Raw genomic sequence first — 15,654 nt, 5'->3', positions numbered from 1 at the left:
TTTTATTTGTTAAGGGTATAAGGGATAATAAAATGAAAATTAAAATGAAAACGTAGTATTTTTTAGCTATAAAATTAAGTACTTAGTCAATTTTATTGTACATCCTTTAGTTATTTTTTTGTGAAAACATGGTTGACAAAGAGACATTCTGAACACATAAAAGGATTGCCTTCAAATCCGTCGCATACACATGTTACTCGTTTTGTGTTTTTTACAGCATAATTTCGACCATGTAGTTCAGAGTTTTTTTTGTAACAAATCGTGCATCTGCCTCTCTTGTCATGCCACTTCATAACTACAATATTATTATTTTTGTTTTGTTTGGCCATGATCTCTCCTTTCTTGAGTTTGGCTTCTACAACATCTTTGGGAAGATTTTTGCAATTTTTTCTCAACCATAAGATGAGAGGATTTAGTTTTTAAAATTTCAGCGAGGTTAAAATTGTATGGGTATAACCTTCTAACAAACAAATTTTAAACAGTTTTATTACAAATTTGACGTTTTCCTTTCACGTACTGTCGAAAAGATAAATTGCCTCTAAATGGGATCATCGTTTCATCAATGCAAAGAGTTGAGCCTGCAATCATATTTTATTTCATTGACAAGACATTGAATTTGATGAAGTCTGTCATTTTGGGGACACTCATCATTGTTTGCTAGACGAAAAATGTGCAAGAGCAATTCGAACCGATTTCAGGACATGTATTTAGCAATAACAATTTTATATAATGCAATTTTGCGCCAGCAATCAGCTAATGATGGCTTTGAGTCTAGTCCCATGAAAAGAAGGAGCGCTATGAATGTACGGATTTCATTGCAGTTAGTCTCTTTCCAATAATTAAAACGTGAATCTTTCGTGTTTATTTCATTTCCTATTCCAGTAAGATTGTTGAATTTGTTGTTCTGCATACTCATTTGTTTCGAGGACAATCGTATTTATAACATCTTTAGAGACAAACATTTCAAAGAATAACAATTCATTCTTACCAGCCAGTTCGTTTTTCAAATTTTCACGAATGCCAAAGTTCAAAGGAAAATCTAAAATTGCAAAATTTCCGGAAACGGGTCCCCAGTTTGAATCTTGTATAGAATTTTCTGCTGGCCTAACAGTATCTGCCAAAAATCATCATTTTTAGTCAAAGAACTGTCTGATTCTTCCTCCATTACTCGAGATGACTGAACACGAGATGGTTTTGCAGAAGTTTTAGGTTTTACGTTGTCTACAAAAGAATATCGATATATAGTCATTTTCAGATAATGTTTACTCTATTTATTATGCGCAAATCAAGGTTTTGTGACAATTGAAGTGATATATTTACAATAGGTAGAACAAACGTAAATTGATTTGTGTGAAGCCACTATAATAGTAAAAAAATCGGATTGTACAAACTAAAATTTTATTTAAAATTTTAGTGAACAAACCTTTTTTTCGCTACAGGTTCATTGTAGGATCACTCGTCAACGCTGCATTTATATTATATGTAGGATCCAAATCTGAATCCGAATAATCAGAAATGTCATCACTCTTATTTATTTTTCTAAACTCTTCTAACTCAACGGCAAACTTTTCTGCTTCTAATTCCAACTCTAAAGAACGGAGTTGTTTGTTATTGTGCGTCATATTAACTTTTTTTAATCGTGAAGTCGACGATACGTTCCCTTCGGAAGTAAATAGCAAACTGAAACATCTAACCCATGTGACTCTCTTACTGGAAACAGACTATTTGACCTTCACTGTCCATCTGTAGTTCTCATGGCCTGCAACTGGACATTAGTAACAATTTCACAATAGCAGGCTGCGTGCACCGTATGAGGACACAGCAATTTTTACAAAAATAACCAAAAAACAAATCTGATTTTATGAATTTTATTAAAAACAAACACAAACAGAGTAATTAAAATTAAAGATTAAAATTAAGGTTAATTAAGAAAAAAATATTTTGGCCCAGAAGACGCGGTACACAATTTACTCTGAATTTACCTGGCAGTTAAAGTGTTAATAATCGTTACCAAACATTCACTACTAAAATCCTAAAATTTGCTTTTTGTTTAAAAAATTAAACAGAAAAAGTATAGTATACAATTTTATTATTATACAATATAATCTAAGTACATAATACAACTTTTCCAGTATTTACCTATATTGCATCAAATTTTGCTACGTCAAACTTCCGGCACTCTTTATAGTCTTCATCAGTCTCTTGAGTACCTAGGTCGTACACATTTTTACACATTTTCCCATATATGTTTATATTATCGACATGGGCGTGGAGTTTCTGCGAGGGATGATGTGAAGGAACTGATAGTGTTATATTATGATTGAGGAATCTTCATTTTGAGGATAAATCTTTTATTGAGAGTGTAAGGACGTCTTTTAAGCCTGATAACTACGGCTTGGGAATTTTAAATTTATTTTGTGACATGTTTGGAGATTATCTTTATCCTAACATCTATCTGCAGATTATTCTAGACTGTTTTATTGTTAACGACCCAGTTGGGAAGTGTATGGGTGAATGTGTAAGAGTGAATCTATCCGAGGACAAAATTCTGGATGAAGACTCCAAAGAGAGAGTCGAATGCTCGACATAGTTTAACTCGATCAACTAAGAAAGGTTTAATAATAATTTTTCTAATGGTATTAATTAATGATATTAAAGGATATACATTCTCATATAATACTCTTCTCTTCTCACGCCTTCGTCGAAATAAATTCTTCTATACCTCAAACATCGTTGAGTGTGCTCTTAATTTACATTCATATTTATGATATGAGTTGAATTTGAATTCTGCTGGTTATTATATTGGTAATAGCTTTGCACTAGTTGACAAACTACGATAAGGTAAGTCGAGACTTGTGTGATGATCTGAAATAAAAATATAAGTATTGAATTAGACAGAATTCTTTTTATATATCGATGGATGAAAGCAACAGTGAGATATCATGTCAAATTGAAATTACAAAATGATGATAATTAAAGTGTGTTGTCGTATGAAAAATCAGAAATAGGAGACCAAAAACTTATCATCATTGTATCTATTATCATCATCTTGTAATTTCAATTTGACATGATATCCCATTGTTGCTTTCAGCCATCGATATACTGAAGTTATAAAATAATATAACAAGGGCGATAATATTATCTTCTACAAAAGTTTAAGCAAAGTTTGTCAAATGAATTTTTTGGAAAATCGTAAAAAATTTGGGAGTCATTTCAGTCGAGTCAAGTCATGAAAAGGAACCAACTCTTTTTATCCCACCTCTGTTGTTTAATAGTCACTAAATAAGTTGCAGATTTGTGAGATCACTTTAGCTGTTGTTGCGGGGGCAAAAATAATTAATGTGCTTTCAAAATAACTGAATTATCATGACAAAAATACCAAGCAGTGGTAAATTTTCTGTATAGGTACCCTCTGTTTATGATTCTTGCTGAAAGAATAACATTAATTGTATGAATTTTACCCTTTTATGACCTAAAATTTATTACTAAAAAGTCGTCAAATTTGGTAGTTAAATCAGTGCAATCAAGTCATTAAAAGGAGCCAACACTTTTTATCATCGAGTATATATTCGAGTCCCTCCAGGTGATACTGGTATCATCAGCAAAAAGAAAAATTTTTTCATCGATTTTTAAGTTAGTGATGTCATTTATAAAGATAAGGAACAGTAGAGGTATCAACACCGAACCTTGTGGTACTCCACATACAATGTTTTTGTGACTAGAGTCAGTATCATTTACTCTAACTAGTTGTTTCTCATTCCTCAACTAAGATTGGAATCAATTCAAAGAAATACCTCGACTTTCGTAGAAATTTAGTTTTTTTGTACCAAAATGTCGTGATTTACACAATCAAAAACTTTGGCATAGTCACAAAAAACAGTGGCAGTATAAAGATTATTGTTTAGTGCTTGATATACCTCATTTAGTACAGAAGATATAGCATCACTGGTACATTTATTAGATAAAAAGCCGAACTGACTTTGTGATAAAATGTGTTTTCACCGAGAAAGGACCTCTCAATAATTTTGGATAGGACGGGTAGTAAGGCAATAGGCCTATAGTTGCAGACATTCGATTTTTCACCACCCTTATGAAGAGGAATAATAATGGCTGCCTTTAGGCACTCTGGAAATATACCTTTTTCAAAGGAATCATTAATTTTGTTGCGTGCGGAAAAATAATTAATGCGGTTTCAAAATTGTATTGGTTGTGACGAAAATACTCTCTGTCGTTGTAAATTCGGAGCCAGTACAATGGAGTCGAACCAACTCTTTGTTCCCACCTCTATTTATTGTGTACTGGTAATTGAATAAGTTGTAATACATGTAAGATCCTTTGGCATTTCTTATGCGGACAAAAGTAAAGTTAACGTGTTATCAAAATATGTCAATTTTTATGAGGAATATGCCAAGCAGTAGTAAATATCCCATATGGATAGACTACATTTATGATTTTTTATGAAATAGTACCGTGTTGTGTCGTAAAATAAATTATTGCAGTCAATAGGGAGCCACTTCAATGGAATCAACTCATCAAAAGGAACGAACTCGTTTATCCCATCTCTATTTTTTTGTAGTGGTTTGTGAATAATTCATTTTTGGACATTTAAACTTCAAAGACTGAATTGTTTCGTATTATATGCTAATAGCCAGAAATCTATTAATGGTGACTGATTCATTTTGAAAATCTACCAGATAGGGAAGATATTTTTAAAGGAAAAGCAAAATTTTCGGGAAAAATGGAACATGAAACATGAAAAATGGAAAAATCTCTAAAGAGGACAGTGTATAACGACATTAAAGTAAATCATAAACACAATCAATTTGTGTAATCTGTAAGCTTGTCTTCAATAATTTTATTATCCAATTATTTTCCGATACCAAATATTTCTTTAATTAAAAAATGTTTATCTTGTTTTTTAAACATCTGTTTCTGCTATTTAATAATTGTCTAATAAAATTTAGGACGCAAACAAAGATAGCGGCGAATTAAAATACAAAAAAGTCGTAAATGTTTTGCAATGCCGAGTTTTATGGGAATAGAATTTCCACAAATATTTTATTTAATGTTTTGTATGGGCGATAACGTTAATATTTAAATAATTAAATTGACTTTTAGAAGAAAAAGGGGCCTGGAGTATTTTTTAGTATGTTTTAATACTGTTGAGATGCAATAAAGGTAAGATGGTGACCAAAAAAATTTTATTGACATTTTCGGGTGAATGCATTACTTAAGATCTAGTTTTGTAAATTTTATATTTGTCTTTTTTCGGCCCTACTTCTATATACCCTCCTCTTCTTCATTCCTTAAGCCCTTGTCAAGACGTGGTGACAATCTAAATATGATTAGCTTGCTGTCTCCATTCTGCTGCCTTCATTGAGAGATTTCAGTGACTTCAGCCAGGGATCCGAATGTTAAAGGGTTGTCAACAGGCCGAAAACAGCCGACTGTCTTCAACTGAAAGGAAAATACTATTAAAAGTGTCAGTAAAAAATGAAAGAGAGATAGAAGTCAGATGAAAGGCATAGTGACATCTGGAAAAAGGGAAAATATAGCAAGGATGACAACGGGCGATAAAGATATCTCACCCACAAATCTTTAGTTGAAAGGGACAGAATATTCAAATTGTAGGTAAGAGAGAAATATAAATATATGTATAGAGAGATATATAAAATAAGAGATACGCATAAAGATAGAAAGAGATAGAAAAGATATGAAAGGCAAAGAGACAGAAAAGGTGAAAGATATTGGCTGTCAATTACGCTTTTATTTCTCTGTTCTGACACCCAAAAATTTTTAGTTAAGTGGAGAAACATGAAAAGAGTCAGAGAGAGAGAGAGAGTGAAACAAAAAAGAACGAAATAATAAGAGAAGAAAGATATTGAAATAGACAGATAGACGAGAGGGATGTTAAACCTCTAATTTGTTTAATTTAATATAAGTTTTTATTTATCTATTCGTCATCCACAGCTCTTTAATGATATGAGATAAAGCATGAGATGAAAAAGAACAAGAGTAGAAGAAATAAAAAGATATAATTGAAATTGAGATAGAGAGAGCCAACTTAGTTGTAGACAGTCGTATAAATGAGTTAGTTGAACACAAATAACTGTATAGAAGGGGAGAGATAAATAGAAAGCCGCGAATTAATTTGGAGTCTGTTCTTTTGGTGAGCTTTAACCTTTTAATACTATATCTCACCCATTTCTGGTGGTTTTACGAAAAATTTAATCGCATTTTTTTGTTTTATCTTCCAGGCAAGTCTCAGTCCTAGCTACATCGATCTCAGCGAATGCCCATACATGTGGCCTTACTGTACGCAACCCCTATACCACACGTCGGTGCCCGTCATAGTCAACGTCACCATCCTGAACGGCTTAGGCGTGTCCGGAAAAATCGTCGGAAAACCACAGTGGCACCCTTACACGCCCCAGCAAGGGCATTATCTGGAAGTAGGGATCACTTACTCGGAGATACTGTGGCCTTGGTCGGGATGGTTGGCTGTACATTTGTCGGTAGCTAAAGAGGCAGCAACGTATGAGGGTTACGCGCAAGGGCATGTGGTGGTTACAGTAGAGTCTCCTCCTGGAAGTGGAGAGTCGGAGTCTAGACAGAGTATGGTGAAGTTACCAATAAGGTAAGATTTTTACTTATATCTTGATGAATTACTTTGGTAACAAGACAATTTGCAAATGTTAAATTAATACACAGCAATTTTTCTTTGTACGTTTTTGATATTTCCATGACTTATAACTATTTATCTGGTTTATAAAACTTACCGTATCATACTTCATCTATTTTTATTAGATTAAAATTTATTTTAGGGCCAAAATTATCCCCGTACCCCCACGGCATAAGCGAGTACTGTGGGATCAGTACCACAACTTGAGGTATCCACCGGGATATTTTCCCAGAGATAATCTTAAGGTTAAAAATGATCCACTAGATTGGAATGGCGATCACATTCACACCAATTTCAAAGATATGTATCAAAACTTGAGAAACACCGGATATTACGTGGAAGTTCTGGGTGAGTCTGATATGATCTTTAAAAAAATGTTAAATGTTTGTGTTTGGACAGAAATATTTCATTTCTTCATTGTAACAAAATTGACTTATCTATTCCAGGTTCTCCATTCACATGTTTCGATGCATCGCAATACGGCACACTTTTGATAGTTGACCCGGAGGAAGAATTTTTTCCCGAAGAGATCATGAAACTCAAACGAGATGTTGACGCCGGACTTTCTGTTATCGTTTTCGCCGACTGGTATAACGTGACCGTCATGAAAAAAGTCAAGTTTTATGACGAAAATACCAGGCAATGGTGGATGCCCGATACAGGTATGCTATATTTACGAATTTTATAAAATAGTAACATGAATTGTTTGATTTAAACCGTTTTGTAACATTAAGGAATTATTTTGAAGGCGTTAAATTTAGGAGTTGATACAATGTAGTCGACTCGTCAAAAGTAACTCTCTTTAATACACTTCTATTTGTACTGGGCATTGAATCGGTTGCAAATATGTGAAGTCCTTCGGGGTTACGAGGACAAAAAAGTGCTCAAGTAATCAAAAAGCAATCAATTTTATGACGAAAAAAACCAAGCAATGATAATTATTCCATATAGAGACTTTGACTTTTACCGTTTCATGGCTTGAAATGAATTATTAGAAAGTTATTCAAGTTGGGAGTAAATACAATTGAGTCGAGTCATCAAAAGGAACCACATATTTTATCCCACCTCTACTTTTTTGATACTGGAATCATTTCCGGAACAATTTTAATCTTCCCGTCTTTGAAACGAACTTTACTATTTTAGAATCTTGGCTATGGTAAGTTCTAGCACTATTCGTGTTTTTATTGTGTTCTAATTATTATAAGGAAAGTTTATGTGGTGAGATTATTTCATTGCTCGGCAATGCAACAAATAACCGATTTATTCATAGTGTTATACGTATTTAGGAAGTCAAATCGTGAGCCCGATAAATGCATTGAAGTATTCGGTTCTTATAAGGAATCATTAACGTGGAACCGATTCATCTAAGTATCGTTTTTAGTGCATTTTAATTTTTCTTTAATTCGTTTTGAGTACTTTTAATCGCTTTGGGGACTACTAAACGTGGATTTGTCTATAGGTGGTTCCAACGTTCCCGCCATAAACGAACTACTGGCCTCGTGGGACATTCAGTTGGGCGACAGGGTGTTTGAAGGAAAATTCAAACTGAACGAACACGATGTATACTACGCTTCTGGAACTAGTATTAGGACCTTTCCCAAGGAAGGAGTTGTGATAGCTAGGGAACTAACTGACCAGGGGACTGATGTAAGTATTAACAATAATTTTTAATTTTGTTAATGGTTAGATGGTTAAGGTTAGATGATGTTTTCGAAATTTTCTCGGCCATTTTGTGTCCACTATTTAGAATTTTAACATTTTCGCTTCATATTCTCGATCAGCGAGCTCAAAAACATAGATACAGCAGTTTTAGCAAGGTTAGATGTTTTGGAAATTTTCTTTGCCATATTAGAATCTCAATTTCACATTTTTAAATATTTACTTCATATTTGCAATCAGTGATTTCAAAACTATAGTAGTTAGTCAATTGTTTAGTTTGATTAGATGATTTTTGGGATTTTTGTTCATTTTGGATTTAATAATTTTTTTGTTTTTATGTTATAATGATTCTTTGTAAATTTTGTCTGTCATTTTGAGTTCACCAGCTTAAATTTTAACATTTTGGCTATATATTCCTCATCAAAACACAGTTTCACCACTTTTAGCTAGGCTGGAAGATGTTTTGGACATTTGTTCAGCTAAATTGGGTCCACTATTTTGAATTTTATCATTTTACCATCATATTCCTAATCAGCGACCCCAAAAACATATACATCTGTTTTAGCCAGATTATACGATTTTTTGGTTAACTGGTTGTCAATATTGAACGCGCCATTTTGAATTTTTAAATTTTGACTTTGTATTTGTAATCAGCGTAAACTTAATCATTTTCAAAAAGATGCTGCAAATCTATGTCCATTTAACTGCTTTTTCCTTTTATTTAAAATAACTTTGTAACCTGTTTCAGATCTTGGGTGAACCTGAAAATACAAAATACACTGTACCAATCCTAGGCCTAACTCAGACAAAATCCACAGACAAAAAAAGTGGTCGAATAGTCGTGTACGGCGATTCAAACTGTATCGACTCAAGTCATTTGGATACATCGTGCTACTGGCTGTTGGACGCAATGCTGGAATTCACCGCTACCTCTCATATGCCTTCTGTGTTTAAAGATAATAACCTGTTAAGTTGGGACAGTGTAACAGAGACTGCGAATCCACATCGAATGGAAGGCAATCGTCTTTACAGGTAAGAGGTGAAGGTTTTTTATAATAACAGAGACTGCAGGCAAATAAAAATTAAACAAATAGCACTTCAGGTCATAACTATTTGTCAAAATAATTCATCAATAGGAGCTAAACCTTTTTATTTTGTAGGTATTCCAACGTACTAGAAAAAAGCTTAGGCGAAGCTCAAGCTAGACCTATTCCCCCGTGTCCTCATTTGATTTACACCCAGCCAGTACCGCTAAACGTTTCTGCACCTAGCAATCTTTACCAGTCACAGAAACTGCTGTCGCTAATAGAAGAAGTGAATGTTCTACTGCCACTAGATAATAATATTAAAGGTAAGAATTTAACAACAGATAAATGGTGTCTAATAAATGTTATGACTATATTAGCCAAATTTTGTTTGTTTTTTAAAGGTAATTTAAAAACACTCTGTATCTGAAGATTAAAGTATAGCTTTATTAAAATATGGCATTATTTCATGATAACTATTTATATTAAGAATTGTTAAACAGAAAAAACTACTTCTATCGTCGTTGTCACACAAAATAATACTCCAAAATGACACCTATACAACTATATTACAATCTGGTGATGTATTAACGTCGCACATTAGATAAAAGTACAACAAACTTTAAGCTTTTAGTCAAGTGAACAATCATTTCGATCATCAAAAGGAACCGCTTTTTTTATCCCACCTCTATTTTTTGTCCTGGTTAGTGAATCAGTTCCTGGACCTTCAAAAATACAGTTAAGATGAATCTTTGACTATTGGTTATATTACAAGTTTATTACAAATGATAGTAAGCTTTCTTCTTCTTGATGTGCCTATCCGTTACGAATGTTGGTGATCATCATGGCAATCTTTATCTTATCTACAGAAGCGCGGAAAAGCTGCACATATGTTGTATTGAACCGGATTCTGAGCTTCTTTAACCAAGATGCTCTTCTTCTTCCTGGATCTCGTTTTCCAAACGTTTTTCCTTGCAGGATGCCTTGAAGGAGAGTATCTCTGGATTCATTTCGCATAATATGTCCGAAGAATTGTAACTGTCGAGATTTGATGGTGGTTCGGTTCTTATTTATTTTTCTGAGGACCTCCTCATTTGTGACTTGGTCAGTCCACGGGATCTTAAGTATTCTCCGATATAGCCACATCTCAAATGCTTCCAGTTTTCTGCACATATCTTCGTTCAAGGTCCATGATTCAACACCATAAAAATGGACAGAGAAGACAGCATCGCAGCATTCTTACTTTTGTATCAAGAGAGAGGTTGTGACTCTTGAAGAAGGCCCCCATCTGATTGAAGATGGATCTAGCTTTTGCGATGCGTGCTCTAATCTCCTGGTTTTTGGTCCATTCTTCATTTATTATGGTGCCGAGTGCGTCACTCTTTCTACAGAGGATTGGTTGACGTAGAGTTGTCCGTCTGTTATCCTTTTCTTGCTAATTATCATAAGCTTTGCCTTCTTAACGTTTATATTGAGTCCATATTGTTGACTGTAATACGTGACTTTGTTCATAAGAACTTCTAGGTCTTCTACGTTGGCCGCAAATACTATGGTGTCATCTGCATATCTGATGTTGTTTAGCCGGTAACCATTTAGTAGAATACCTTTTTCAGTTTCGTGCAAAGCTTCGATAAATATTCTTTTAGAGTACAGATTGAAGATTAGAGGAGACAAAATACAGCCTTGCCTCACTCCACGCATGATTTTAACATAGTCAGTGAGTTCACCTTCAACTCTGAGATTTGCTGTCTGATTCCAGTAAAGATTTCTAATTATTTTCAGATCTTGGTTGTTAATTCCTGCTTCTTTTAGTATTTGCATCATCTTTGCGTGCTGTACTCGATCAAACGCTTTCTCGTAATCAACCAGACATGCGTATACGTCGCAATTGATGTCTCTGCATCTCTGGAATAAGACTTGTTCTGAGAATAAAGCCTCTAGTACCAACAGTATTTGTGAACCCGAACTGGTTGGGGGAAATTTGACTTTCACACAGCTTGTAGATTGATTCTCTTATGAATTATCTTTAGGAACAATTTTAGGAGTTGACTCATGAGGCTTATAGTACGGTAATCTTCGCATTTTTTGGCTCCTGGTTTTTCTGGAAGTGCAATAAACTCAGATTTCAGCCCTTCTGTTAGTATTTCTTCAGAGTTGTATATGTTGTTAAATATCTTTGCGATTATTGCTATTGATTCGTTGTCCATTAGTTTGAGTAGTTCGGCTTGTATATTATCAGGGCCTGCCGCTTTGCCATCCGTTAACTGTGTTATTGCGGAATAAACTTCCTGCTGTAATATTCTGGGTCCACCATTTATCCCGTCTTTTAGCTCAAAGGTGTTATCTCTTTGGTCTTCAAATAGTTTTTCTAGATATTCTTTCTACGTTCTTATTTTACTGTATTTGTCCAATATGATGTTTCCGTCAGAATCAGTTATATTTCCTTTCTGCCTTCGTCTTTGTCCCATTGTGCGTTCTTTAACTTTCCTATGTATATTGTGGCTATCGTACTTTGACTGCAGTCTCAATTTCTCCACATCTTTCCCTTGCTTCTTTTTTTTTTGCTTCTCTGATTTTCGTTCTTATTAATATATTTATGGTTTTATATTTGTCTGGGTCATTTTTGACTTCTCTTCTCTCGTCCATTAGTTTCAGGATCTCATCTGTCATCCATGATTTTTTCTTTAATAATCTATCTGTCTTTAAGTGTTTATTCTTTACATTTTGCACTATTTCTATAATAGTGAGCTTAAGTAGGACTAAATTGAAAAATCAGACATTAATCAACGATTTTAGTAAAATTGGGAGTTAATAGAACGATTTTGAGTCATCAAAAGGTGCCACTTTTTTTTATCCCACCTCTACATTTTGTACTTGTTAATGAATGAGTTGATGGATCTTCAACAATGCTGCTGAGGTGAATTTTTGACTATTGGTTGTAAAAGTTTATTAACGATCTAAAGTAGGACTAAATTTACACATTTAGACAATAATCGACGTTTTTAGTCAAATTGCGAGTTAATACAATAACAACGATTTCGAGTCAGTTTTATCCCACCTCTATTTTTTGTACTGGTTCTGATAATAAAAAAAGTGATGTATTTGTGAACTTTTATCTGGACAAAACCCTTACCTTCTCATAATTGGCTAATATTGCAATCCATGGTGAATTAAACTGACTTTAAGCAAAAATACAAGCATTTCCTAAAGATAGTTTGTTTACTTGTAGAACCATGTTTTTGTCTCGCCTCTATTATTTTGTACTGGTAGTTGAGTCAGTTCCTGGAGATTTCTATGTGTATTTCGGTTTTTTAAGCGTATCCGCTCGTCCTGTATGTATCTCATGCAGTGAGGAACACCCATATTCACACCCATAATAATAACCCAACATAATCTGTCTTACTGAAAGCAACCATCTCTTGACGTACTGATTACCTTTGCTCTAGAAAACCTTTTTGTGTTCTGTTCAATCAACGTATGAACCATCAATCCGCTAGATCATTCACAGCATACTTAGAAGTCACTGCTGTCTTTTGGCTGTATAAAAGAACTATCTGTCTTTTTGTCTACTGTCCTTATAGCCAAGAAAGTTCACATGGTGATCTGGTGACCCATTCTGAAAATTTGCCAGATAGAGATGGGATATTTCGGAATCTGCGAGTATAACAGAAATTGTTTGCTTTGAATTTTATTTATGCTGTATAGAATCACTCCGAACTAAAGAAAACAGATAGATAAGTAAAATTAAATAGAGGGTACAATGAATTAATTGAAGCAATTGGTTCTAGCAAACAATTATTATTATGCAATTGAATAATCAAATATAATAATTGAGTACAAATTACAGGCAAAACAGTGGCGTTTTATAAATGTTTAAAATTGTTTGTTTCTTTGTAACATATTATGCCGCAAACCATTGGTACTTCTATTAATTAAAATCAGATTGATTTCATTTCCAGACGCATCGGGCCTGGACAGCAAAGGGGAGTTCATCGAATGGAGCTGGCGCAACAAACCGACCACCGTCGCCAACAAGAACGAAAATTTCGACCTCACCCTCACTCTCCTCGTCTTTCTATCCCTCATCGTTATTTATTATAGCGTAAAATGGTACAAACCGAAGCCAAAGAAACGGAAGATGTGCAAACGGTTGCTGTCTATTATTAATTGTAGACGAACGTCGACTGTATGAGATTTTGCGTAATAGAGATACTTAAATTTTATTTGATTTTACGAATATTCTAAGCGAAAAAGCACTCGAAGGTTTTTATAATTCGTTTCAATCAAGTTTTTGCAAAAATTAATAAATGCAAAGGTTTTTTGAGAAAACAAGATTAGTCAAAGAGTGGTCTTATTTTTAAAATAATAAATGTGTGCAATACTTGTATATTTTTTAACAAATAATATATCTTTTAATGCTAAAAAGTCGATAAAAACTATTCAAAAGTTAACAAAATACATATTTTAATGCTAAAATCGATAAAAACTATTCAAAACAACTATCTGTATTACTGAATGCCTACTTTAGAGCTAAAGTTCTGTTGTAAAGTTGAAATGTAGGCAACTAGTAATTCGCGCAAGTGAAAACGCGCCATTTAAGTTGTGTGGTTTGTTTGATAAGCGTTTTTAATAGTTTTTATTCTCGTTTTGATTCCAAATCGTTTGTCTTATAGACAGAACAAAATTTGTGACTTTTGTAAGTTGTATCGATCATCAGATTAATTTTTTATGGCAGCAGACAATTATACATGTTCCATATTGGCAACTTTAATAGGGATTGTGTCTCGAAAATTTGAGAAATTGTTTGGAAAAAGCATGGAAAGCCATGCCTTCAGTTATCATTTTTGAGATGGCGAGTGGCGATGGCAGTGAAGGCGAAATAAATGTTCTGTCTTATCAGTTTAAAAAATGACATTAATGGAGAAAATGTGGATTTCTAATTCTATTGAAAACAATTTTACCATGTTTTAGTTTTCCGATACTTTTCTGACCCTTATAATCAATTACGCATTGAAATTTTTGATTGGAAACTAGTTTTATATTCTCTAGCTTAGCTTTAAGTTTTTGTGTTGACAAATGACAGTTTACGGGAGACTAATTTGGAGATGGCAGCTGGTAGTGAAGCAAACTACATATTCTGTGTTGTCAGTTGTCAAAAATGACATTAGTGGAGGAATTGTGGATTTATTAGTCTACTGACAACAATTTTACCGTTTTAGCTTTCCGATACTTATTAATCTCTTATGGTGTGACTATTCACATTTTAAGCCCTATGATTTAGACCCTTACAATCAATTACACATTAAAATTTTTAACTGGAAAATAGCTTTCTGTTCTCTAAAGTTTAAGATTTTGTATTGACAAATGAAAGTTTACAGGTAACCAATCTTGCATAAATTTCTATTGATACATATTTATTTATTATTCGCTTTAATATACAGATCTCCCCTAACCCTACAATGTTGGATGCAATTTTTACTTATTATAAAAAGTTTTGGAAGTCTTTTTTTATAAACTCATTCATATCCTATGTTGCGTTTTCTTTTTGAATGATAAAAACCAAAAAAAATTGCTTATTTTTGCTTATGTAATTTTGACGTTGAGGAATACATAAAAATCACATCATGCTAAATCAGGTTAATTTGGCGGATTATCTAATACATTTTTGAATATACGAGCTCCTTTTTGTTCTATTGTGACCATTTTAGTGAATATTTCGGCACAAAGTTGTGCAGTCCACTTCTCCAAATTACATTACAATTGAAAATTATCCTTTCTTTTCGTTTTGACGTTGACCAACAATTAAAAGTCGGATTTGAGGATTTTTGTAACTGTATACTAACAGTTTCACTCGATCTATTTATTTTATTTCGAGAATATTAGACAATACCATCATGCAAAGTCTTTGGATGACAAAAGTGTCGTGTAAACTCATTTATTAATTGTTAGTGTGTAGAAGATTATTATGGAGTCTAACAATCAATAGCCTATTTTTTTGTTACCAATTTACAACTTACACAAAGGTCATATTCATTCTAATAGTTCTAGGGATACGTGTGAAAAATAAATAAAAAGAAAAGTCTGAAGAAATAGGCCACACGGCTATTTCGCGTGAGTAAATCCATTCCAGAATCATCAATTTCCCCATTGTATGTATTATTCGTTACCTACATTTAAAATTTATGCTGCTGCATGGTAAATACTGTATTTCAGTTTCTTTCTTGATGAATATTTAAAGAAAAAAAAATTGTAGCTATACTACTGTCATTCCTACGACTGTACCGCATG

The 15,654-nt window shown here is 33.5% G+C and overlaps 2 protein-coding genes across 6 annotated transcripts in view; one reads left to right on the top strand and one right to left on the bottom strand.

Annotated features, from left to right (window-relative positions):
- The window catches only part of S1P (membrane-bound transcription factor site-1 protease), a 32,719-nt gene extending 17,259 nt beyond the window's left edge, over positions 1–15,460 (top strand). Inside the window, exons 6-12 of one of the 2 annotated variants that reach the window (XM_072522026.1) lie at positions 6,258–6,637; positions 6,825–7,030; positions 7,129–7,344; positions 8,142–8,329; positions 9,090–9,373; positions 9,502–9,692; positions 13,326–15,460. In XM_072522026.1, the coding sequence (XP_072378127.1) occupies positions 6,258–6,637; positions 6,825–7,030; positions 7,129–7,344; positions 8,142–8,329; positions 9,090–9,373; positions 9,502–9,692; positions 13,326–13,558 (1,698 nt within the window). In that variant the 3' untranslated portion in view covers positions 13,559–15,460. Of the gene's footprint in view, positions 1–6,257; positions 6,638–6,824; positions 7,031–7,128; positions 7,345–8,141; positions 8,330–9,089; positions 9,374–9,501; positions 9,693–13,308 lie in introns of both variants that reach the window. The other variant, XM_072522027.1, reaches the window with a different exon arrangement.
- The window catches only part of LOC140434040 (uncharacterized), an 83,143-nt gene continuing 69,561 nt past the window's right edge, over positions 2,073–15,654 (bottom strand). For all 4 annotated transcript variants that reach the window (XM_072522028.1, XM_072522031.1, XM_072522029.1 and 1 more), the window contains exon 4: positions 2,073–2,865. In XM_072522028.1, the coding sequence (XP_072378129.1) occupies positions 2,746–2,865 (120 nt within the window). In that variant the 3' untranslated portion in view covers positions 2,073–2,745. The remainder of the gene's footprint in view (positions 2,866–15,654) is intronic.

Source organism: Diabrotica undecimpunctata, chromosome 2 (genome assembly GCF_040954645.1).
Source record: "Diabrotica undecimpunctata isolate CICGRU chromosome 2, icDiaUnde3, whole genome shotgun sequence".
Taxonomy (NCBI): domain Eukaryota; kingdom Metazoa; phylum Arthropoda; class Insecta; order Coleoptera; family Chrysomelidae; genus Diabrotica; species Diabrotica undecimpunctata.
The sequence above is the reverse complement of the archived record's forward strand: the minus strand, read 5'-3'. Positions and strand labels throughout refer to the sequence as shown.